At 39.1% G+C, this 25,027-nt stretch overlaps 2 protein-coding genes across 5 annotated transcripts in view; one reads left to right on the top strand and one right to left on the bottom strand.

The window, feature by feature from the left end:
* Positions 1 to 1,903: 1,903 nt before the first annotated feature.
* ldah (lipid droplet associated hydrolase) lies at positions 1,904 to 8,359 on the top strand. Of its 2 annotated transcripts, none has more exons than XM_071471056.1 (7): positions 1,904 to 2,037; positions 2,790 to 2,936; positions 3,569 to 3,703; positions 4,120 to 4,289; positions 4,637 to 4,877; positions 6,610 to 6,692; positions 6,886 to 8,359. In XM_071471056.1, the coding sequence occupies exons 1-7, from the start codon at positions 2,007 to 2,009 to the stop codon at positions 7,072 to 7,074; spliced, it is 996 nt and encodes a 331-aa protein (XP_071327157.1). In that variant the 5' UTR covers positions 1,904 to 2,006; the 3' UTR covers positions 7,075 to 8,359. The 2 variants fall into 2 exon arrangements, with proteins under 2 accessions (XP_071327157.1, XP_071327158.1); XM_071471057.1 differs by having other exon boundaries at positions 2,007 to 2,078.
* A 755-nt stretch (positions 8,360 to 9,114) lies between these two features.
* apoba (apolipoprotein Ba) overlaps positions 9,115 to 25,027 on the bottom strand; it is a 36,635-nt gene continuing 20,722 nt past the window's right edge. For 2 of the 3 annotated variants that reach the window (XM_071471053.1, XM_071471055.1), the window contains 7 exons: positions 20,617 to 20,738; positions 20,045 to 20,418; positions 12,226 to 19,791; positions 12,014 to 12,125; positions 11,383 to 11,403; positions 11,102 to 11,288; positions 9,115 to 10,962 (listed from right to left, as the gene is read on the bottom strand). In XM_071471053.1, coding sequence (XP_071327154.1) covers positions 9,778 to 10,962; positions 11,102 to 11,288; positions 11,383 to 11,403; positions 12,014 to 12,125; positions 12,226 to 19,791; positions 20,045 to 20,418; positions 20,617 to 20,738 — 9,567 coding nt within the window. In that variant the 3' untranslated portion in view covers positions 9,115 to 9,777. The remainder of the gene's footprint in view (positions 10,963 to 11,101; positions 11,289 to 11,382; positions 11,404 to 12,013; positions 12,126 to 12,225; positions 19,792 to 20,044; positions 20,419 to 20,616; positions 20,739 to 25,027) is intronic. The other variant, XM_071471054.1, reaches the window with a different exon arrangement.

Genomic DNA, 25,027 nt, shown 5'->3' with positions numbered 1-25,027 from the left:
AGAGGGGAAACTCTGACACCTGTTGGACAGATGACACAGCTAATGATGTAACTTGCGGAATCACCTGTTTTGTGTTTGTGTCTCCAGTATGACAATGTGCCAAAGGTGAGACTCCTTCAAGGGATGAAAGCAAACCCGACTCCTGTTGGAATAGTGTAAGTAACACTTTCATTATAAAACTATGAATGCAAAAAGTGTACACATTCAGTTTATGACCATACATGAAGAAGCCACCCAACACCTTCATGCTCTTAATGAAGGAGTAGAGGCCAAATATCATCTTCATCACTGTTTGGTTAAAGATTTAAAACTTTTCTGCAGTCATGCATCGAGTAGTGTCTAAGATAACACTTTCAACATTTTCCTCTAACAACAAATCTTTACAGCTAGACAGTCATTTTTGTTCTTTTTTTAAAAGAGAAGGATTTTTATTTCTTGTCACATGACCAGAGAATAAATCTAAACTTAAACAGAGCATTCCAGCATTTTATGGCACAAATACACCGTGGGACTTTGCATTGTAGGGCCTGCATGTACCAACGTGGATCTTTGCCTACCTCCAGCAGAACCCCAGGCTCTCTCTTGGCAACAGTTGATTGTTTGAGTGCAAATATGAGTTATTTTACATCATGATTCGTGATAAATTAAGATATTTTCTTAGTGCAATTAAGATGTGATAGATAGATAGATAGATAGATAGCAGTCTGATGGTAGTGGAACAAAGGATTTCCTGAACCGCTTCGCCTTACAGCACAGCGAGATGAGACGTCAGCTTCTGCTGCAGCTGCTTCTCTGGCCTACAGGGCCTCCCTGTTTGAGTAAGTAAGTTGACTTATGTGTAGATAGTAAATAAAAGAACAAAAACCTCTTGTTACATTTTAGTCTTGTTCTACCAGTTCACTGCTGTAATTATTTATTTGCCATCCCATATAACGGGTCTGGTAATTCAGAAAAATAGAAACAGAAACAGAAATAACGGACTGTATATACTGACAAATGCTCTGTGTGAGCCTTGCAAAGTATCTTGATTTTGTTTTTTTAGGATGTTTTTTTTTACCAGTAGATGAGCATTTTCTAGCTTTATTTATTTTATTTAAATTTTTTTGTATTTAGTATATTTAATATATTTATTTTATATATTTCTTTAATTCATTTCTGTGTGTGCTGTGGTTGTGTGTGTGTGTGTGTGTGAGAGAGAGAGAGAGAGAGAGGGAGAGAGGGAGAGAGGGAGAGAATGAAGGTGTGTATTTTGTAATAAATCTGCACTATATTTCTACAGCATTACTTTTGACTTATTTCTACTAAAAATATCAGGAATGACAGCTGTCAAAATTGCCCCACTATGCTCCATTAAAAGAGTGAGTGACCTGTTGAGCCATAAAATATTTTAAAAAATATATTTTAAAACATAGAAAAATAGCATTGGTTTCCATTCCAGTTATATAAACACTAATGTTATATGTCATGAGAGAATGTCATGAGAGAAATTTTAAATAAAAGCTGTCTGTGTAACTGGGAAACAATGCCATGATGAGGACATTCGGAAATGAAAACCTAAAACTTTAGCATTATGAGATCAAAAATTGTAGAATAACTCCTGAACATTTGATTCATTTATATATTTTTCACAATTTCATCAAGTGAGTATTAATTTCATAATTATTTATTCATTCATCATTAAACATTTTGAGGCTCCAAACAATATAAAAGAAGCATATCCTTGATTTTACACAGATAGTATTATTTGGTTTATTATGGTAACTTAGGTTATGCAAAGGGGAAGTATCTTAAGTCACTATGTCCTGCGCGCAGGTCTCTGCTTACGTCAGTTACTCTATAATTGTCCCCTTTCCTTCACTTTGCTTTTATCGATGTGCACTCCAGACTTATAGGGGGCAGTAAAGCAGGTGAGTGTTGGATAGTAACCACCCTTCAACAAAAGGAAGAAAGGTCGGAGCTGACCAATCAGAATCCAGCAGTGTTCACAACAGGAAGTCCGTGCGCCGATGAAACAGGGAACTCCAATCAGCGAGCAGGGTATCATTTTCATCTTTTTTATTTATCTTATTTATTAAGAGGTAAAATACAATTCGGTTCACATTATTCTTGCCTGATAAAGACCAGAAAACCAGCTACTAGGATTTAAGCTAATGTCACAACGTATATTGTAATTTTAACTCATTTAAGTTATTGTGAGTTTAAAATCAGTCAGTTTAATCCGGCTGCATATTCCAGACAGGAGAGGACCTGAAGACGTGAAATAACGCGCTGTATATCATATTAAACAACAATTCTTTTTGGCTATAATGGTATCTGTATCTGGTACATGTTTGATAATTGAAATATGCCATAGAGGTTTGAATTTGAATTTTTTGAATTGAAAAAGGGTATCCATTAAATTAGAATTTAATTTAACTGATTTGTTGGCCTTCTCACTGTGTTCTTTCTTTCAGTTAAATGTTGTGTAGGGTTTATGGTTGGACACTATTGAAAGTATTTGAATTTAGTGTAGAAAGTAGCTCCTGAATGCACCACATGCACGACTCTCTTTTTAACCTTTGGCACAGATGAAATGCATCACCTTTGGACCCTGCTGACAAACTGTAGAGCCAGCTTTAATAAATAATGTCATTGTAGTAAGACAGACTAGCATCTCCTTATGATCTGAATAAATGTAACTGCCCCTTGATTAAATGGGTTGAAGCTTCTGAAAAGTACATTGAAATATGACTTTTTAAGTTAAATGATTATAATTGGTTTTCTGATGTTTCCCTCTTTTTGCTTCAAAGCTCATGAGATGGAAAACAAGGTCACAGGCAGCAGGGATGAACCACAGACAGACTTTATCTACTGTTGTGGAGCCACCACTGAGGTCCTTAAATTTGGCTCCTGTCAGTTACATTCTGGGCACAAAATTCTTTTTCTTATCATTCCAGGTGAGTTGGACAAATTGTCTGTGCTAATGATTGTGTGTATAGTTCATCAGCTGGGAGAATGTGGCTGTGGCTAAGCTTTTTACTCAGTGGATAGCAAGAACCAATCATAGTTTTGTGAGCCTCTCCCACCGTCCACCGTGCAGATGAAACAGGTTTGTGTATGCTGTCCTAAAAATGGGAGTTACTGTCAAAAGAGATCCAGAGAGTGTTAATGGCATACACTTGTTATCATTTTACATTGATAATGAACTTTTACATTTCAGTACTATTAAACTGAGCTGATTTAACCAAGCCATGTATATTTGCTGTTACGCTGAAACTGTTAACCAATGATTAAAACAAATTTATAATCTATAATAATCCTTCATTGCACTGAAGTGAGCTCCCTGGGTTCTGCCACTTTTTAAGTAACCATCAGGTAAAGTGTCGTTCACTTGTTCCCATACTGTATCTTTATTTATCTTTGGACAAAACTGTCGTGGAAGTAAAAAAAACTCTTGAGAAATTGTTTACATCTCTCACAGTGTAACAAGCTTTGCTCATAATAACTAATTGTATGATAAGAAATGAAGTGTGGAAACAGTAGAAACATGGAACCCAATGTTTGCTGTATGTTTTCCTCTTGTGTTCAGGTAATCCTGGTGTAGTGGGCTTCTACAGAACCTTCATGCAAACACTTCACAGTATGTTGGGCCACCACCACCCAGTGTGGGCTGTAAGCCATGCTGGCCACTGTGTACCTCCAGACTCCATGGACATGGTAGAAGGTACTGATTATTCTCAAGTTCTTTACATTATAGAGTTTCCACACTGATTTAAGATGGAGAACTATTTAATGGGGAAGGAGTGGGTGGGGGGAGGTATTAAGGGGTAGCTCAAGGTAATTAAATATGACAAACAGTATCTGATTTAATGTACCTGACAGCTGAAGTTGCTGTACTTGAAGCCCCTTACGTTTCCATTAGTTAGTATGGAAGTGCAAAGTGTACTGGCTGTATGTGATGTACCAAAACGGTTCTGGATCTCCAGGATAATCGCACATGTTATGTAGATGGGTGTGTATCTCGCTGAACTACAGCATTGCAGCCAAATTTGTGGACTTAGAAACAAACAATTAATGATTTTAGGAAAACTAAGCTTACTGCATTCAACACATATTTTTTTTTAAATTTCTTTTAAACAGATGCATTCTCTGCAGCAGAGGCGGATGTGTTTGGTCTGAACGGGCAGATTGAACACAAGTTAGCTTTCCTCAGGAAACACGTTCCCAGAGAAACCAGCCTGATCCTGGTTGGGCACTCCATCGGCTGCTATATCATTCTAGAGATGATTAAGAGAGACCCTGAACTCAAGGTAAATCACTGTACATCACGATTTATGAGAGTTGAAATTTGCAATATTGACGTTTTCTGACAATTTTGTTACATTACTCAAAATCAGCTGACTGTCCACTGACATGTCAGATGGGAGGGCGACACATAACAGAGAAGTTAGTGATGGCTTCTTAAGAAGTGTCTCAAACTGACAAGTCTGTAAGAGGATGGTGATAAAAACTCAGCTCTCTTGTCTTCAGGAAGCAGATTAAATCACCTGAACCTCCCCCCACTCCCCCGTGCTATTCAGGAGGTTCCCATAATTTAGAAGTTCTGATCTTAGTGACTTGTTTACAGCCTGTAATTTGTCGGTTTTATTTGATACAGATTCTGAAGGCTGTCATGCTGTTTCCTACCATTGAGCGCATGGCTCAGACCCCTCAGGGAAAAGTCATGACCCCTGTGCTCTGTCACATGCGTTATGTGGCCTACCTGCCTCTCTTCCTGCTCTCTCTGCTGCCTGACAGACTCCAAAGCAGCCTGATCAAACTGGTGTTTGGTGGCATTCCCTCTCTGGACCTCACTGTCATTCAGCCTACCGTGGGTCTGCTAACTGGAGACTGTGCAGGTTGGTAAAGCTTGTTGCTCACCTTCATTCATTTGATTTTAATATGCTTAATTTTTTGTTGAGAATGCATTATGTAGGTGTTGAATCAATTCTATTCATTTTGGAGCCATTGCTCTGTTGTCTTGGATTTCATGATCTTCCTTTGTCCGACACACCAAGGCAACATTCAGTGATTGTGAGCTGTCGGGCTGTCATTGAGTTTATATAGCTTTAGTCAGTAATTTCATCCACTTTTCCCTTCTCCTTACTTTTTTTTTTCAACTATTTTAGTTTTTTCACCACAAACTAATAATGCAGTTGTAGTGTTACAGTTGCAGCTCTAAGTTCTGCTTGACCGTTCTTAGATGTAAAACATGGTGTGGAAGAGATAAAAAACAATTCCAGGATCCAAGTTTGGTGCAAATCAGTTCAATACTTCTTGCATAATTCTCTTGACAAATAAACAGATAATTTTTATGGACAAAAATATTGAGAACCTTGACCTAATAGAGTATTTTGTAACACCCTGTTGAGGCAATCACTGCAATCAAGCACTTTTTGTAGCCTGTAATGAGACTTCTACATTTCTCAATGTAGAAGTCTCAACTGCAAGTTTCAGCTCATTCCATATACAGTAAATTCAGTTGGGTTTAGATCAGGTCTCATAGCAGACCACATTAAAACAGTGGAATCTTATTTTCTAATCCATGCTTGGCTGCTTTTATATGTAGGTTTTGGGTCATTATCCTGTTGGAGGAGCCGTGACCTGCAACTGAGATAGAGCTCACTGACACTGGGCCGTATGCTTCACTCCAGAATGCCCTGTGATTTCATTGTACCCTGCACAGATTCAAGGCAGCCTGTGCCAAACGCAGCAAAGCAACATCATAACATCACTGAGCCTCCTCCATCTTTCACAGCGGGGGTTGTGCTCTTTTCTTTGATAGCTTTTTTTTTTTCTTCTATGAACACAGAACTGTTGTGACCTAGCAAAAAGCTCTAATTCTGTTTCATCTGTCCAAATGACATTCTTCGAGAAGCATTGTGGTTTGCCAACAGGGATTTTAGTAAACTTCCCGGGTCTCTTTCCATGGAGGCTGCTTTCATTTAGAACGTCACATGCACATGGTGTGAGTGGACACTGTTGTGCCTTGATCTTGGAGGTCAGCTTGTATCCCGTTTTGAAGTTTTCATTGCTCCTTTTTACATCATTCAAACTATCCTGTTCAATCTAGGGTCAAATTTCTTTCTACGCCCACATCCAGTGAGCAGTAGCAGGGACTGTTAACTTGTTAATATTAGCAACTGTGGTCACAGGAACATCAAGCTGCTCGGAGATGTTCCTGTAGGTTTTGCCTTGACCATGCTTGGAAATGATTTAGTTTCTTGGACAGCTTTCCTCTTCTGTCTCTCTTGTCCATGTTCAGCGTGGTGCGCACAGTGAGTCACCATTTAAAAAGGCAGAATGAAAGAATTCAAACAAGAATTCAGCCCTTTTCACAGCTTCTTTGTTTCATTATATGGCAGCACAAAAGCATATAGGTATGCATGACAAAAGAGCTTTTGATTTCAACACTTTTCAGGAAGAACAGAGCATTATTTCAATGATGTCTAATGGTACCAACACTTTTGGCCATGTATGCCTTCTAATCCATTTTTGTTTTACTTCAATTTTTTATATGCAAATGATTGCTTCACACAGTTGGATAACTTGAAAACATGAAAAAACAAATGCAGTTGTCTCTCTTTATAGCTAATGCTATGTACATGGGTGGTCAGGAAATGAAGAAAGTTCTGGAAAGGGACAACATAACCATCAAGAAAAATCTGGAAAAGGTAAGAAAAGACATACCTACTGTATATGATTCTATATGCTAAATAGCTAGCAGTCAATATAAAATATTGAGCTTGAATAATCAGTTAATGGTTCACTCATGTAACCTTCTTTTCAGCTGTTATTTTGAAGTGAATTCCAGCGAATGTTTGTTAGGACAGCTCTATATTAATCTATATTAATGTCTTTTTTCAGCTTTTATTTTATTATGGATCTATGGACCACTGGTGCCCTGTACAGTATTATCTTGACATGAAGCAGGACTTTCCACGTGGGGACATCAGACTGTGTGAGAATGGGTTCCGGCACGCCTTCGTCCTGGATGCAGGAAGAGAAGTCGCCAAAATGGTGGTAGAGTGGATACGTGGAGACTTGAGGACATGAGTTCTACAATCGTTTCACATACAGGTGACCATGATGATCCGCAGCACCCAGACCTCCCAGCAATGTTCAGTGGCCAAGATGGGTTTTTGTATTAGCAGAAATCATGGAGCTGAATTTAAAATAGTCCTGGAAATACTGTACATCACATATTATATAATATATAATCATATAATATATAATAATTTATATTATTTAATGATGTCATATGGTTTGGAATTGGATGAAAAAAAAAAAAACACCAATGTGACATGACAGCTGATTTAAAGTGGTGACACTCATGAAGAACTCGCTACAGAAATGATACCAAACTCTAACAAAGTAGTACCGGTAATGCATTCTATTAAAACCCTAAATAGAGTGTTGTATTCAGTGTCTCCAAGGATAAAAAGAGAAACCAGAAACCTACTGTAGCACTTCTCATGTTGGTATGGGGTGAGTGTGAATATTAATGTTCTTTTATGTTGCCATACGCACTTTTTTATTATATGGTATTTTTATTTCACTTTCCTTTTCACATATACAATTACATTAGTTAAACTTTTGAAATTCCATGAGAACATGAAATTAATACTTTTTGAAAAGTATATGTTTATGTAATTAAAAATATATTTAAAAGATGACAATTAACAAATGCACTAAATTACAAATTAAGTTGCTTTATCCAATGAATATGCTTTGGAAAAATTTACTTTAAATACACTTTCATTGCATTTCTGTTTCTGTTTTACCTTCTATTTTACTTTGGAGACATAGCAAAAAATACATTGTTAGTATGTTTCAACACACGTACAAATATACTAGGGATGCTAGTCCAATCAGTGGTTGTATCAATGGAGAATTGATTCCCGCTACTTTACTGTCCGGTAAACATACTGTGGGATGTATTGTGATATTTTCACAAAAAAAAAAATTAATTTAAAAAATCTCAAATTAACCCAATATTGTTTTACTGCTAGGCAGTGCCACAATTGGTGCAATAATGTACCTGTTGCCAGAACACTTGAATTCATTGTATTCAACCCTTGTGGGCTTATATATGATCTAAATAATATTTGGTCATAGTTGACACTGACACCAAGTATGACCACAAGATTGTAAGAAATTACCAGAAATCAGTTTACAACATCCAATCCAAAGTCATGCTGCTCCTCTACATCACCATTGTCTGTCATGTCATCCTCACTGTCATGGTCACTTTTGTCTTTTTCATCACTGGAGTATCTTCACCATCATCAGCAGTGTTAGTATGTGGCCTGGCTATTATGATTAAAATGCTTGTTTGGAACCTGCTGTCTCTGATTTGTTGTTAATGGACTTATTGTGATAACATGATGAGGGACTACTCAGTAACAACTCTGTTTGAAACTTATCTTAATACTGCCATGTCATCCTCTGTCATAAGGAAATTACCTGTATGTTCACACTATACTTTACAGGCAGTGGGAAGGTAATTATGGATTAACTGCAGTGACATTTCCAGCGGTCGCCACATCTACTGTTCACTTTTGGTGAACAACTGTTGCAGTAGCGACCACTCCTCTTGGCTTATTGAAAGGTGAGACTGTGGAAATTACAAATACATTAGGTTCATTACACTGTAAGTACTTGACTTCACAATACAATAAGGGATATTAATGCTGTCAATATTAATGGTAGCCTATACAGGAACGACAACCCTTCGGTCTTACCCTATATGTGGACTATGCCATTGCAATTCCCATACAAGCACTGACCAACCCTCTTTATTCTGCTTCTAACTGACTCCATAATCACCCAATATTTTACAGTAATTCCCGGTTTACTGACGCCAGGCTGCACAAGGCACTTATAATATGTCAAACGCTATGGAAGCTGAGATGTATTATGAACCATTTATCCTTCTCTTTAGCCTACAAGATAAAAGTAATTTTTTGCAGCAATGCTTTATTTCAAACTATTGTGAGCTTTTGTTCTGAAATGTTGTGACAGGAAAGTCCCTATGTTCTGTTGCTTGCTTGATTAACTGAAAAAGCTGACATACAATGTGTGATATGAAAAAAATTACAGTTCCGCAAATGGCATTGTTTAATTTCAAAAGGTAAACAGAAGACAGCTTTTTAGGTGAAGAGTTGTGGCAAGCAGATAAATGTTTGAAAAAGTGTCAATGCGGCGGAAAGACACAAATCACAGCTTCTGGTCAGGACTGTCACAATAAAATAAGAGCGTAATACAGATCATGATTAAATTGTGCATTGTGATTCTACCAAAAAGATTGTCATATGATCGTTTTGCTAGATCATACATCTTTAATGTGACTGTGGGCCACAGCCCCACACATGTGAACAGTAACAAAGTTAAGTCCAGTTGCATTTTTATCGATCAATTTCTTAAATTAGCCTTTGATTATATTTCTGGCCCACCATCTAATGGATTTGAAAAAAAATGGCCAAACTTATTTACCGACCCCTGCAGTATGACAAAGAAAAAAATGTTGTTCATTATTGTTTAATTGAACACCATCATCAAACTTTAACTTTCAGTACATGCTAAATACTGGTAGGTCATAATTCCATAAATTTGAGAGAATAACTAGTATTTGTTTCATGTGAGTTAAAACACTTTTAATGCATTTTTATTGGCCTCAAACAAAGTGTTAATTTTTTCTCAGATATTATACAAATCTGGTCAGCCATAATAAAACTACATTATCAAAAGATGCACGATTCACTGTCTGGATAGCACTGGCCATTCGTTGAAAGACTTCCAAAGGAAGGGTAGAGGGATTTCAATGTCAGTCTTTTTACTGCTAACTGTAATATATGGTGCTGTGCTCTGCGATGTCCTTCTCATTAGGTCTACACCTTCATTAAGTCCCCCATAGAGATGTGATTGCAAAATACTGATAAACTCCTTTGTATTGTTATTTATACACTCCATATTTAAAGCATTATAAGCCTCTTGAAGCCTCAGTTTGGTAAGGTTATTATAGTCAACCATATGTCTCTTTGCCTCCTCAATGTGTTCTTTTGTAGATTGCAGAAACTCTGCATAGATGACATCAACTTCAGAAGTAATTTCAACATTTTCATCTTTTAGGTAGATGATGAAATTCTCACCCTTTTCAGCAATTACCTGGAAGACGTTATTAACTGCCTTTTGAAGCAAACCAAACCCCCTGCGCAGTGACTGAATTAACTGATCATATATAGACCTTGTAGAAAACTTCAGTTTATCCATGATCTCATTTCCATTAACAGCAACATAAGTTCCAGGTATGGTGAACTCAATGCTCCTGATTAATCTAGAAATGTTATCCATGAGGCTAGTTAACCTTTGAATTGCCCTGTCAATGGTTCTTGATACAGACAAACGAGCTTGCTGGAATATCTCTAAGCTTGAGAGCCTCTCTTCAGATCCAGGCACTTTAAACTTCATGTCACTCAAGAACCTTGTGACTGCATCTATAAAGACATAAATTTTGTCTTCACTGCGTTTCAAGACTTGTCTAGCCTCGTGAGCCGACCTGTCTATGACATCCTCCACACTCATGGACATCAAGCTGTCAGAAGCTTTCCTGTACATGTTTCTTCCTTGATCTCCGAGGTGTTTGACTGAACTCTGTATTGTGTTAAAACACATAAGGATCCCATGATGTACTCTCTCTATGATATTGGAAACTGTGTTTTTCAACTTCATGCTGCCACGGTTGAGGTCAAAGCCAAAGTGGGTGGTGTGATACTTGTTCAGGAACTTGAGAACAGCATTAGTCATAGTAGGAATCCTGTCCTTGGTCCCTTCAATAATATCATGGAGAAAGTCCCAATTCCATGATGTCTGTAAGATTAACTTCTCAGAGTTTCTCAGCGTGGCTTTAGCAGTAAAAACATCAGTATCCTTGTCAGGAGTAGACTGAAGTTAAGGGAGGAAATTGAAGAATATTAGATAAAACAGTGTCAAGTTGCACTACATATAACATTAAGCCATCTGTAGATTTAAAAATAGTTTGCTGTTGACAACAATATGTAAATTAAAGAACATAAAAAGTTACCGGGTGGCGACTGAACAGTTTTCCATACAGCTGTGATGGAGACCTTTGCTGAAAATGCAAGCCAAGGAAACCACTTGATGGAGAAGACATAGTTGCAGTGATGCCATCTTTGCGGGAAGCAAAGCGGAAGCTCACATCAGTAAATGTTTGGCTGGTGATGTCAGCAGTGAGAGAGTAAGGAGACTCCCTGCAAAACAGAGAAATAGGCATTAGTCTCTAGTGTGCATTTGGTCAATCCATAAATGTGAACTCTTTAAAATACACAGAAAAAATAAACTCACAGAGGGGTTTGGCGTTTCATCCTAAAGAAAAAAAGCAACTGTATTTATATTACAGTAAGTCAAAATGTATCCCTTCAACCAAGGTGCAGCAACATAACAACTAATAGCACCGACTACACCTCCTACCTAAGATAAGGATGCTTGACCATGTCTTCCTCAGAGTTTCTCTGAAAGCTCTCTTCTCCCCACATACTTGGCCAATAATTTGTACCACAGAGGTGGTTTTCAGTACTTTGCCAGGTGTTTGTATGTCTGAGGACAAATTTTGTCACCGCAATAGAGTTGCAACCAGGTAACATAAGCTACAGTCACAAACTTTTACAGGTTTGTAGTTGACATCAAATGAAAGGCGAGGTGTGTGGATGTGTGTGGTCTGACCCATGAGTATTGAGCACTCAGGTTATAATGCAGTAAATACTACTGAGTAATCATGGGTTAGAACGTCATGTTTACAGGTGTCGCTGCTGGTGTGATCACACTGCACTTATGATGCGCTTTTCACCTTTTCTTTCTCCTTTTTCTCCCATTTTTCTGCCTTTATTATTGTTGGATATTGGTTTCCACAGAGATTAAATAAAGCAAGTAAATCTAGATTTTCAGTCTCATCAAAGAATATACTGTATACACTTACCTCAGGTTTTGTGCCAAACCATGTTGCAAGTTGACATTTACATCACTATGTATCAAGTTCCATTTCCCATTTAGATTGATTACTCCATTATCAAATCCAAGGGTTGCACTGCCTGAAGGCACGTAAGCAAAATAAAATTACATGTATTACAATGTCTTAGATTTAGTAATTCACACAAAATCTTCCTCAAGTAAAGTGTGTGCCAATCTTACCAGAGAGGTCATATTCCAAGAAGATCATGGTAGAAGTACTGATGGAATTCAGGGAAGTTACAAGGCTCGAGCCCTTTTTCTCCATGTTGGCAATTGTTGATACATTATAAATAGGGGAGAAAACCTTAAGATTGGCACTGAGAGCACCAAAAACTGGGATAAACACACTTGAAGGCAGATGTAGGGCCATTTCTGGGATCTCAATTTTCTGCTCTGGAATGATGATGGTTGGAAGTTCAAAGTTTGCAATCTGGCTTGTGATTTCATTAAGACTGATGGTATACTCTCCAATGGCAAAAGTTTTTGGCAGTGTGAAAGATGAGACAGTGATTTCATACTGTGGTATCTTGAATGAATGGAATGACATTTTCCCCTGTGCATACCCTATATTGATATCGCAACTGGGTACTGACATTATCGGCAAACCAGGCAGCATGATGTCAAAGGCCGTGGTGGTGATCACTTTAGGGATGTTAAGGTTCTTTGGATCAATTGTAAAGGATTCCACATGCAAGTTGGTAAATGGCAAATAAAAGGCTGGAATTGAGATTACAGGGGGAAGAGTGATATGATCAGGGACATCAGCATTTTCAAATCGCATGTCCATGTTCCTTATGGAATGTGGAATTTCTTTTACCCAAGAAGGCACAGCAATGGTAATCTCAGGGATGCTAAAGGTGATTCCATTTTCAAATAGTTTAGATGGTATTGCATACTCCTGGCCATCCATAGTCTTTGTGTATGCAATACTGCAAGACATGTTAAGGAATTGTAAGTTGTCCATGTTTGTAACCTGATCAAACTTGAACACATCCCACAGGGTCTTCTGATACATAGGAAGCCTAACTGCCTTTAAGAAGGCTAGATGGCCTTCCACTGATCCAGTCAAATCCATGCGTACCTGAGATTCATCATTGGACATGAATAAATCACAAGCATGGATGAGAGATGCCAGTTGTTCCTTATAACTCCATGCGAGGGATTGCTTCTCTGAGCTGATGGCAAGGTTGATGCTCTGAATGAGTCCAGCATGACCTAAACTACTTGGCTGACTTGCATCAATGTTCAATGTAGTCTTAAAGTTTGTTAAAGGAACAAAATCTAGTTGTCCTTTTACAATATGCCTTCCATTTGTGTTGAAAGATGCTAAATCAATATTGTTATTGCTCATATAATGAACTGTTGCAAAGACACGGCGCAAGGAAACCTCAAGAGCCAAGTCCTTATTCAGGTCAAACTGAAGGATGTCATTGTTTGAGCTTCGTTTTTGTTTCTCTTGTTTGTTAATGTTTGAGTTTAAGAAAGTCCTGACAGTTGAACGCAGGTGATTGGCATTAAGGTAGAAACTGGCCTCATTCTCTAGATCTCCAGAAAAATTAAAACCTCTCATTATCATTATATCTGACTTCCCTTGGGTAGAGGTCTCCAGTGACACATAGTTAAGTGCTTCCAGTGCCCAGTTCATATCAAGGCCTCCTTTGCCTACAGACTCAAAGAGAGGAATGTTAAACATGTATTTTATTTTTTTCTTGGAAACAACCTTTAGCTTGGTCTTGATATTTCCAATGAGTTCCTGATTCAATTCAAGATTGAGGAAGGGTAGAATTATTTTTGCAGTGTTAGCTACAGAAGTTTCCATGCTCCTTTTGATGAGACTAACAGCGGATTCATGGTTTACTTCCACATTGTTATGTTCCATGGATAAAGTGGTAGCCAGTTTTATTCCTTTCTTCCTTGTCATACTAGTTGTACCATCAAATTTTCCATTTAAAATGTCAAACACAGATGTTGAAGAAGCACCAAACCGAGCAACAATATCTGACTGGTTGTAAAGGCCAGCATTAGCACTTAAGGTAATCATGGTGGATTTGAAGGAGAAGTCACAAGTTATGTTACCCATTGCTGGAATCACAATGTTGTTTTGAATGGCTGGTTGTGTTAAAGTGGGCAGCTTTATCTCACTTAAGGTTTCTGGAACATGGATGGCAGGAAACTCCAAAGATGGTAGCACAAGGGTATAGGATGGCACGGAGAAGCCCAGTGCGGGAACTTTGAAACTTGGTGTACTGACCTCTTTAGGAACAAAGTAGTTAAAAGCTGGCATCTCAGCTCTGAAAGCAGAAACATCAATATTCAGTATTGGTATTTTGTATCCAGGGACAGTGAAAATCCGAGGAGGCAAACTAGAAGTGTCAATTTTGTGTTTTTGTGACTTTGCTTGGTTGTATGAATTCTTTAGAAATGCCACCACTTTGTCTCTATATTGTTCAAATTGAGCCTGGATGATGTCAGCATTAACACTGATTGTATTGTAGATTGGTTCAAGGTATAATTCAATACTGTGCATATCAGGATTTTTGTAGTAATGAAGTTTCAGATTCATATCGAATGACTGTTGAGGAGTGGTAAGCAAGGTTTTGAATCCAGCCTGCTCCCACAGAGACAGATGTCTGACCTCAGGGGTTTTAATTTCAAGATAAGGTACAGTTATCTTTGGAAAAGAGAGAGGAACAGTCAGAAAGTCCAGATTAGCCTCTGCATTAGCTGATGTGTGAAAGAAGATGTCCATTTCATTGTTTGCTGCTGTGAAGTTGTGATTGTACTTGTACTGGTTGAATCTTGCCAAAGCAAACCAACATGCATACTGCTTCTCAGAGTTTAGTAAGACTCCATAATCATTTAGGAGATCCACCTTACCAGTAAGTTTCAGGGGGAGGAAAATCTTTGAGTTTACTTGATTTTTAACATCAAGCACAACCTCAAATGGATGTGCCATGAATTCCAATGAGTTGGACATGGATCCAATCAGACTTCCAGTGAATTCAGCATCATGAGAAGCTGTCAGTGCAATTTCCAAGTCCCCCATGTGTGTCTTACCATTTAAAATCATAACACTCTTCTTGACAGATGGAACTTCAATTTCACATCTTGCTTCAATGGTGATATGGCTTAAGATCACTGATTCAGCAGTCAGTGTTTGTTTCAATTTTAAAGCCTTACAGTCTGTTTCTCCAACAAAAAATAACTTGGCAGTGCTAAAATTGATGTTGAAATCCACACTGCTTGTGTGCATACCTCCATCAGAGTAATCTTTAATGGACCACTTTCCATTACCAGTAGTTTCACCAGTCACAGTAATTTTGCCAGATTCCATTGTGGCTGCTATATTCTGATTCACTGATGCCTGATTTGAAGTTTCAATAGATGGGATGTCCAAGTTGTGCTTGTAGGCTGTGTCTATGGATGCAGAAATTCCACTCTTCAGCGCAAGTGTCATATTGTTGACTAAGTCTGCTGTGTACATTTGGGTTGTGGCCTTGGTTGTAGTCTTGGCAGAAGCCTCAGCAGAAGAGCCTGTCAGTGTCAAGGATCCTTCATGATCAATGGAGAAGGCCATATGTTCAGCTTTCACTGTTTCTGTGAATAGCAGCCTCTTCATTCTGGGAGCTTCCAACTGAGCAGTGGCTTCAAAGGTGTATTCAAGGGGCTCAATGGGTGATTTGGCATGAGAAGTAATGGTGGCTGTAAACTGTGGGTTTTTTGGTGTGGATGTTGAGTTCTCAATCTTCCCTGCAGTTACAAGAGTGTACTGTGGAAAGTCAACTCTAAATTCTCCATGGACTTTACCAAAAACTGGGATACAAGTGTCATTGGGAACCTCAGGCAGTTTGATCTCTGGAATTATAAGCATTGTGATTCTAAAGTCTTCCAGATTTAATTTGGGGATGTTGATGGCTGGAAATTTTATTTCTGAAAGAGTTATTTCTGGGAAGGAGAGATCTGGTAGCTCAGATAGGTAGAGAACTTTAAGGTCACCAAAGATTTCCTGCAGGTCAGGTATTTTGATCTCAAATTCTCTGTAGTCGTCTATGATTGCAACTATCTTTGCTTTGATCTCATCAAAGTCTATGGTAAAGGCAGGAATTGTGTAGGAGTTGAAAATGGTGAACTCAGGGACTGAAATTTGAGCTGGGATGCTAATCTCCTGCAGTTTGTTCAAGTTAACTGTAAATGCTGGAATAACAAGATCAGTGAAAGGTACAGTAAAAGTGCCAATTTCAATCTCTGGTCTTTCAAATGCACCTAGAACATCATCAACAGCTTGCTTCATCTGGGTGATGATCTTGTTGTCCTTTGAAACTTTTCTGATTGTCTCTATCAGTCGGTTAAATTGCACAGAAATGTAGGCCACCATATTCCTATAGGATTCACTTGCTCTTTGGAGGTGAATGTACATTTCGTCTCTGATATCCATGTCAACGATTCTTTGTCTCATGTCGTCAAGGATATCCTGCACTTTCATCTTAATGTCATTGTAAAGTGTAGTCTCAATCACATTTTTCAGTTTCTTCAGAGCATCTGCCACCTTTGTGTTTTTGAGCTCAGCCAAATATGTGAAGATGGAGTTTTGGATCTCTCTAAAAAAATCTCTAACAGCCTCAATTTTTTGTACTATTTCATATGTTTTAATCTGCTCATTAATATAGTTTGTTAGTTCAACAATCTTCTTGTTGGTCTCATCAACAAATGCACTGTAGTCAAATTCCTTCATTGACTTTAATGTTGATGAAATTTGTTCATTAAGGTCAACAATACTTTTCTTAATGTCAGTTGCTCTGAGCTGGGTTGTCACATCGTGCAGAAATTGCATAATTTTGCCATAAAAAAATTCGAAGTTGATAGATTTCAGAGCATCTGCCACTGACTGCACGGTTTCTTCAATTTTTAATTCCTTGATGAGAATCACTATCTGATCCATTAATTCTTTAAGATTATCATCAAGCTTGTATTTTAAAAATAGGTCCCTAATGTAGGAAAACACAGCATTGAGTTTGTTGGGGATTTCATATTCATCAATCCAGTTGACAATAACATCATTCATGGATTCAATCACTTTTGCTATCTCTGAAGAGGGGATTTTATATGATAACTGCTCCACATATATGGCCAAATTAAATGAGAGAAGGTAATCCTTTACATCTTGGAAAAACATTTTAACATCAAAGTTCTCAATGGCCTTTTTTATTACAGACAGTTTGTGTTTGATTTTTTCCAGTATTTTATATTTAGAATCAAGCTCTTGCAACCATGCGGTACTGCTTTTTGTGAGCTTCTGTAAATCAGTCTGTCTGATGATGTCCTCGATGGCATGAAGTGCTTTCACAAGTGATTGCTTTATTTCATATTTCTCATCAAATTCCTGAAGCTGATTTCCAATCTTTGAAAGTACATTTGTTATCTTGATGGTAAGGTGTCCTGCCTTAAGATAGTCTTTGATTGTAAGGATAAGGTTTCTAATTTTGGTGGCAATATCCATCACTGTATTTTCAAAGTTCTTGCTCAAGTTGTTCATCACAAGCTCCAAGTCATCAATTGTTACAGCAAACTCGCCAATCAAATAATCAAGTTTTGCCTTTATTTGATTCACTTTGTTCTCCAAGTCCATGTCTTGCATGAAGTTACTCACTTGTATTGGTATCCAGTCTAACTTGGCTCTAAAGTTAGCGATTATCTGATTAATCTCTAAATTGTTGATGAACTGTTGAAGTGATTCAAAGGATTTTACAAGTGTGCTCTTGAGTTGCTCAAAAGCATAAGGAAGGCTCTTAATGAATGGAATCTCAATAATATGACAGTCACTGTTCTTATCATACTTAAGGAAACCAGCCATACTGTATTCTTGTATTTCTGGTACTAATCTCTTGTTTTTGCTTAGTTTGCTGAAAAAGTCTGTTAAAATTGCTCCTGAAAACTCAAATCCAATCTTCTCAGGATTATTGTAAGTACGGACGTCTTGGTTATAAGCATGTTCGTTCAGGGTAGATTTTAATTTCCAGGTCAGATATTGGTCACTTGGTGCCAGGAGGCCATCAAATTTGTTGTCTACATTAATGGAAGACTCCCAACTTGGAAGCATATGTGTGGTTGATACCCGGTTATCATGTGAGTATGCAAGAGCTAAGGGCTCCGCTTTAACTAACAACTTGCTGTACAATTGTCCATTGTGTTTCCCGTATAGATTAATTTCTCCATCACTATTGACAAGAGCATCAATAGTGAAGCTGAAAGGCAGTGCCATGGTGCGAATGGTGCTGTCAAAATGTAGAAGCTCAGACTTCATATGTGCTTCACAGTCTGATGTAGAGGAAAGTCCAGCAAACTGAACTTCACACTTGGAACTTAGCTGGGCACCCATAACATCTCCAGACATGCTGTATTTCATTGTACCAGCCATATCATCATAGGTGAGTTTATAGGTATGTGTGATGTTGTGTTCTTCTCCATAAACTCCCTTTATACTTCCACTCAGATCCACCTTTATGGGCTCAAGCTTCATATGGCCTTCATTGCTCAAACTGACATCATAAAACTTAAGGTCATTTGCCATATCAAGTGACATAACAAATGGCTTCATATCAACATTGGTATCTTGTTTGTAGTAAATGTCTTCACAGATGAAGTTGTTAGTTTTGGAGCGGAGTGCTAGGGTCCACAGACTGAGGGTCAGTGTGTGGCTATTCTCTGTTTTCATCTGCTTCAGTGTTCCAATGGTATTACTAGTAAAGGTCATAGCCCTACGGTTCAATGCAATATTCATGTTGTTTCTTGTGGTTGCATCGTATGCATGGCCCTTGAGAACACCATACAAAGAGGCTTCTGCAGCTGTGACTTTACCCTCGATATTCAGCTCTCCTCGGCTCTCTTCAGCCATTGCTTTGGTCGTGGAGGATAGAGATGCACCATTGTTGTCAATGGTGCCATTGAAGATATTCTCCACTGTTACAGAGCTGCACAGAATGCTGTTGACTCCACTTGTGGTTAGACCATTTCTACCAACCATAACAGAAGCTTTGTGCAATCCACGACCAGCGTCAAAGGTAAGGGAACCCTCAGAGTGTACCTTAAGCCCATTTGAATCCAGGGATCCTGTGACAAGTGAGTATACCCTATTTGTGTCATCATCTGCCTGAGACTCAACTGCAAGGCTAGCTATACGGCTGGACACACCAAGTTCAACTTTGTTGTTGAGTACTTTACCCGTGCCTGTGGCTATAGCATGCCATTTTAGGGTCAGTTGTGCATCTTTATACTTGAGCTCTGCTACATGCTTTAGGATGTCCCTCTGGGCATTGGTTTTGGATACAATGTTCAATTCAGAGTTAGCATAGTCTCCATGTATTATGTTCTGAACTTGGATGAATGGCGAGTCGAAGTGCAGGGTGGACTCTCCTCTTCCCTCTCGATCTAGTGGACGTAGATTGAAGCTGTTGGTGTAGGAGGTATTGGTGCAGAATGAACCTATTTTAAGCAATCCATTCATGGTGCCATCTCCTGAGACTTCATCTGAATCTAGGGTGGAAGTTGACTGAGCAGAGTAATAGATAGAGGCCTGCAGGCCTACTGGACTAGAGGCTTCAATCTTATAATTGGCTTGTGCATTCAGTTTGTTTGTTACCCTTAATGTTTCTAAGGCACTGAAGCTTGTGTCAATGAGGCTATGGCTGAAGGAACTGTTCAGAAGATACTTGAGATTATCATCAGCTCTTCCAGACATCATCCCAGTTCCTTGACATAGACAAAAAGAAATGATACCATTATCAGTATCTATAACAGCACAGGCTTTATGTTGACTTGTTAGTTGTTGCTTATTAAAAGCTCTTGTTATAACTCTAGCTATGCACTCTGAACCAGCTGTCAGGAACTAAATATGCATAAATACTTCAAAATGTTAACCATCATGCCATTTTTCTCTACGTGAATATAAGAAAACCCCACAGCATTATTTGTTAACTTTTAAGAGTTTTTAAAAGATGTTTACCTTCAAACTTGTATGACAATAGGTTGAGAGGTGATTGAGCCATGGCCTTATACTGCACAATGTAGCTGGGGACATCAAAAGTGCTGTTGCCTCCAGAGATGGAACCTTCCCATTGGTAGAAGTTACTGTTGATCTTGGTGGATGCTTCAGCCAGACCAAGAAGGGGTATATTGAAATCCAAAGAAGGTGGTATAGTGATAGATGGTAGGGGATACTTTTTGGCAGGGACATATAGACCTATTTCTGGTAAATTTATGTGGGGAATAGACAAAGTGGTTGGGATGTTCAGTTCTTCCAACTTTTTGCCTCCAAGTGGAAGAGGAAGAGAGATGGCCATCTTATCTTTGTTGAACTGGTATCGGAACAAGCTGTCACTATGGTTAAAAAAAAAAAAAAAAAAAAAAAAAGCATGATCAATATCATTCCAACTTTGGACTTTGTGTCTGAAATTATGTTAACAAACTCTACATACACAGAGAAGCACAGGACAGAACAACCAGTAAAGCTGAGCTGAGTTTGGGTTTATGCCATCAAAGCAAATTATGTTCATAAACTCTATATAAAGTACTTACGACTGCAGAAACAGTTTCTCAGGCAGAGCTGGCAGGGTGAGATCTGACATGCTCCTCTTACTTCGCAAGTTTGCAAGATAGGGGATGCGTGCTGTTAATTTGTCCAGCCATATATTACCTGCCTTCAGGGTGACATGAAAAAAATTAAATCTCACTTTAAACAAAAACTGTTAAGCTTGAAAGCACTCAGAGACTGTGCACCTGTGCATCAAAATACAGATAGTAAGACAGAATCATACAGATTTTTGTATAATAGCTATATTCTCTAAACAATATGGATTTGTGAAAGAATGTGTACATTTTTCACTCATGACCACTGAGTTATGGCCATTCGTCAGTATGTTCCTGTTGCACCACCTGCAGTCATAAAGTATTCAGACCCATTCACTTTTTTCACATGTTATATTATGTTATGTTATTTAGTATCCTCCTTTTTTTATTTGGTAAAGTTTTTACTTTTAAAACTTCATTTTATTCTTGTGTTTTTTTGTCAACAATATTACACGTTGATAGGGTTACAGTTAAAAATGACGTTGGTGCCATCTTGTCATTATCTCATCTTAGTCATGGAAAAAAAAAGACATTGACAAACATATTTCATCATAGTTTTTGTTACAAAATCTACACCTGGTTAAAGAAACTACCTGTAGAGCACAGAAGGCTACAACAAGTTTCTTTTGCACTGAAGGTTCTCAAGAGCACAGTGGCCTTCATAATTCTTAAATGGAGGAAGTTTGGAACAATCAGGACTCTTCCTTGATCTGGCTGCTCAGCCAGAGAAGCTCAGTGGTGGAAGCATTATGCTGTGGGGGTGTTTTTCATGTGCTTGGGTTCAAGTCAGGGTCTGGCTGGGCCACTCAATTGAACATTTTTGGACAGACCTGTACATGGCTGTGGAGAGCTGGGACACAGGGACACCATGTGGCTGTGTCAAGAGGACACCCTGGTAAAAATGGCTTATAAGCAGTTGGCAGGCCTCAGATGACAGGTGAAGACACCATTATTCCCACGGGAAAGAGATGTTGTTTTGAAAATAGGGTGGATCCTCCACCCAAGAGAATGGTATAAAGGATGAGGTTTAGACATTATATATCCAGCTACACTCGGGTTTATTTCTTGTGCTAAGAATAAACTCTATTGCTCTGTCTCCAGTGAGTTTTTGAGCTTATTGGAGATACCTCAACTGTTGTGCATCTGAGTTGGAAGAACAGTGTCTTAGACTTAGTCTCTCCCCAGGAGAGACAGAAACGCCTGAGGACCTTGTCCTTGGAGGAACAGCCTGCATCTCAGAACATCTGTGGCCACAAAATTAGAGGTAAGAAAAGCCTTTTTAGTATCTGCAAATCCTGCAAGTCTCTTCTCTAAAGAACCTGGTTTTAAAAATCTAAAAATTATATAAGTAATAAAACATTCATCAAATCAAAATGCTGAAACTTTTGTACACATTTAGCTCACTGGCTAGGACAGAGAGCAAATGCAAGCAACTGCTCAGTGTGTGCCTAGAATAGTACAAGTGCTATGTTACACCATGGTATGGAGAGAGTGAGTGAGATTGATCAATTGCTACTAAATGTGAGCATAGCTTGCTGGCTTGCTGCTTGTCTTGTCATTTTAGGCATTGATTAGGTTAATATTACAAGCCTCTGTGCAGAACAGACCATAGTGTAGAAGTCAGTAGAGTAGAGAACATAACACAGATAAGAACAAAACAGGTGCTTGTTTATAGAATAGAAGGGACATGTGTTCAAATAGTGATATATCAAGTTAAAGTTAGTGACATTGTCAAACTTTTAATTTTGAATTTAATATTAAAGTAAATAGTGAAGAAAAATGATACAGCCAGCAGCAGTCTCTGTGGATACCACTCAGTGTCTCTGGAGTGCTGGGGTACCCCAGTGGGGGCTGAGGTCTGAATGGGCAGAGTACTGAGAGTTAAAAGTGCGCCAAGCATCTGCCGCCACCGCTTCCAGTCCCCGTAGTGCTTCAGCTGAGTGCTAGTGAGCTCCAGCGAAGGGAAGGTATAAGAGAGATATAGATAAGATATAAGGAAAGTGTGCACCGTGACCGCAGATACCAATTTCATCTCTGATGCATATTAACCGATTGCTGGGGTGCATCAGAGAGGGGAAGGTCTGAACAGGTCGACCTATGTTGAAAACGTGCGTGGCACTGTGGATACCGCCTTTTGTCTCTGACACATTTCAGCTGATTGCTGGGGTGCTTCAGTGGAGGAAGAGTCTGAACGGGCAGTTGGGCCAATATTTGATGCATGCGTCACTTAGGGAGAGTGACAACTGGCCAGATTGTAAATAAGTGCATGTAAATATTGCTAGTAATAAACTAATTGTGTGAGAAGTAGAACCAAGTGTAGACAGTTGTGCGAGTTGTGTAGTTTGTTGTTTGTATATACTAACCAAGTTTATATGAAAGAATGAGGAGAGCAGCCGTGAGGATGAGGTATTTCCTCCAGAGCATTATGAGACTGAGGGAGGTATAGAGACACAGGGAGTAATTGGGAGCCATTTTTGGTTAGAATGAACCTATAAAGGTGAAGAAGGCTCTGAGCACTGGCAAGATGAGCAGTTGTTAAATCAGAAGCTTTGGCATTTAACAAACTTTGTTAATCTGACACGAGTACAGGAGAAGTTTCCATAGTAGAGTGGAAAGAGTTAATATGAAGCGGGTAGGACTGTAAATCCACTAGCACGAGTAATTGTGAAATGATCCAGGGGCAGTAGTGACTATTCCTCTGAGCCCAGTTCTAGAAATACCAGAAGGATTTGGTATACAAAGGCAAAATAGAGAAGCAATAGACTTGAGACTGTGTATGTCTGTCATTACCAGAAGAGTGAAGTGGGAAACGGGCAAGTTTCAGTATATTGTTCAAACTCCAGGAGAGAACAGAGCAGAGAGGCTAGAATTTAATCCTACTAGAGGACAGAAATATAAGCCTGGAATCACTGTTGTTCATATATCAGTACTGATAATAATAAAAAGGACAGACGCAGAAATACCCGGATCAGTAGCCAGTAGTGCAAAACAAGTATGCATGGGGGCTAAAATGTCAAAAGGAGGTCAGTTAGCACCAGTGGAGTTGATAATAATGAAATATCCAGAACGTAAGAAAAAGATTCAACAGTGTATGAATAAATGGCATGAGCACACAAGTTTGCAACTCCTCCCCTAATGTCACACTGTTAATAGCTAGAGGATATGAGTCTCATCATCTAGGCCCAATGATAAAGTCAGCATTACAAAAACAAGAATGGACACCTACAGAGAGTATATACATATTTCAAAAGATAAACAATACATTAGAATATCACTAAGAGCATGTGATGAAACAATAGCAGCACAACAATAGCAGCACAACACCTACACAGATGCCACTAACACCAGAGCACGAAGCTCTATTAGAAGAGGTACCACAGGAAGACTGGTCAAAACATAAGACAGATGTAGGAAAAAATTAAATTAGCACATCCTATACGTATTAAGCTTAAAGCAGGATTGCCATAAAGAAGACAGTGTCCATTAAGGCAGCATGCTATAGAAGAAATCAAGCCAGTAGAGGGCCTGATAGAAGCAGGAGTCTGATTCCAGACTCTGGCGCTGGAGCTGGCCGGCTTCCAACTCTTCAGAGCAGATCACGACACAGAGCTGTCCGGCAAAACGAAAGGTGGAGGAATCTGTTTTTATGCTAACAGTGGCTGGTGCAAAGACGTGACAGTGATCCTGCAGCACTGTTCTCCTGACCTGGAGACTTTCATCATAAACTGCAGGCCCTTCTACTCCCCCCGTGAGTTCACCTCATTCATCCTGGTCGGTGTTTACATCCCACCACAGGCCAACATGCAGGAGGCACAGCGGGCACTCGCCAACCAGATACTGTGTGTGGAGCGGACCAACCCGGACTCCTTAGTTATTCTCCCTGGTGACTTTAACAAAGGTAACCTCAGCCACGAACTGCCCAAATACAGACAGTTTGTTAATTGCCCGACCAGAGAGGGGAACACTCTGGACCACTGTTACACCACAATCAGTGGTGCTTATCACGCCGTCCCCCAGGCTGCACTGGGCCACTCTGACCATGTCATGGTCCACCTGATTCCCACATACAGGCAGAAACTAAAACTGTTAAAAACCTGTTGTGAGGACATCGAAGCAGTGGAGCAGTGAAGCCATAGAGGATCTGCGGGCATGTTTGGACTGCACTGACTGGGAGGTGTTCAGGACTGCTTCCGACAGTCTGGATGAGTTCACAGAGGCTGTGACGTCATACATCAGCTTCTGTGAGGACTGTTGTATCCCATCACACACCAGGGTTAGTTATAACAATGACAAACCCTGGTTCACAGCTAAGCTCTGTCAGCTCAGGAGGCAAAAGGAGGAAGCTTTCAGGAGTGGGGAC

This window comes from Trachinotus anak, unplaced genomic scaffold, assembly GCF_046630095.1.
Source record: "Trachinotus anak isolate AG129_WGS33_773 ecotype Australia unplaced genomic scaffold, CSIRO_AGI_Tana_v1 ptg000033l, whole genome shotgun sequence".
In the NCBI taxonomy this organism is placed as follows: Eukaryota; Metazoa; Chordata; class Actinopteri; order Carangiformes; family Carangidae; genus Trachinotus; species Trachinotus anak.
Note: the sequence above shows the minus strand (reverse complement) of the source record. Positions and strands in the feature narration are given on the sequence as shown.

Coding starts and splice junctions, on each gene's coding strand:
- ldah (XM_071471056.1), top strand. CDS start 2,007: ATGAAACAGGGAACTCCAATCAGCGAGCAGG. Junction 2,937..3,568: donor TCTTTTTCTTATCATTCCAG/GTGAGTTGGACA, acceptor TCTTGTGTTCAG/GTAATCCTGGTGTAGTGGGC. Junction 6,693..6,885: donor TCAAGAAAAATCTGGAAAAG/GTAAGAAAAGAC, acceptor GTCTTTTTTCAG/CTTTTATTTTATTATGGATC.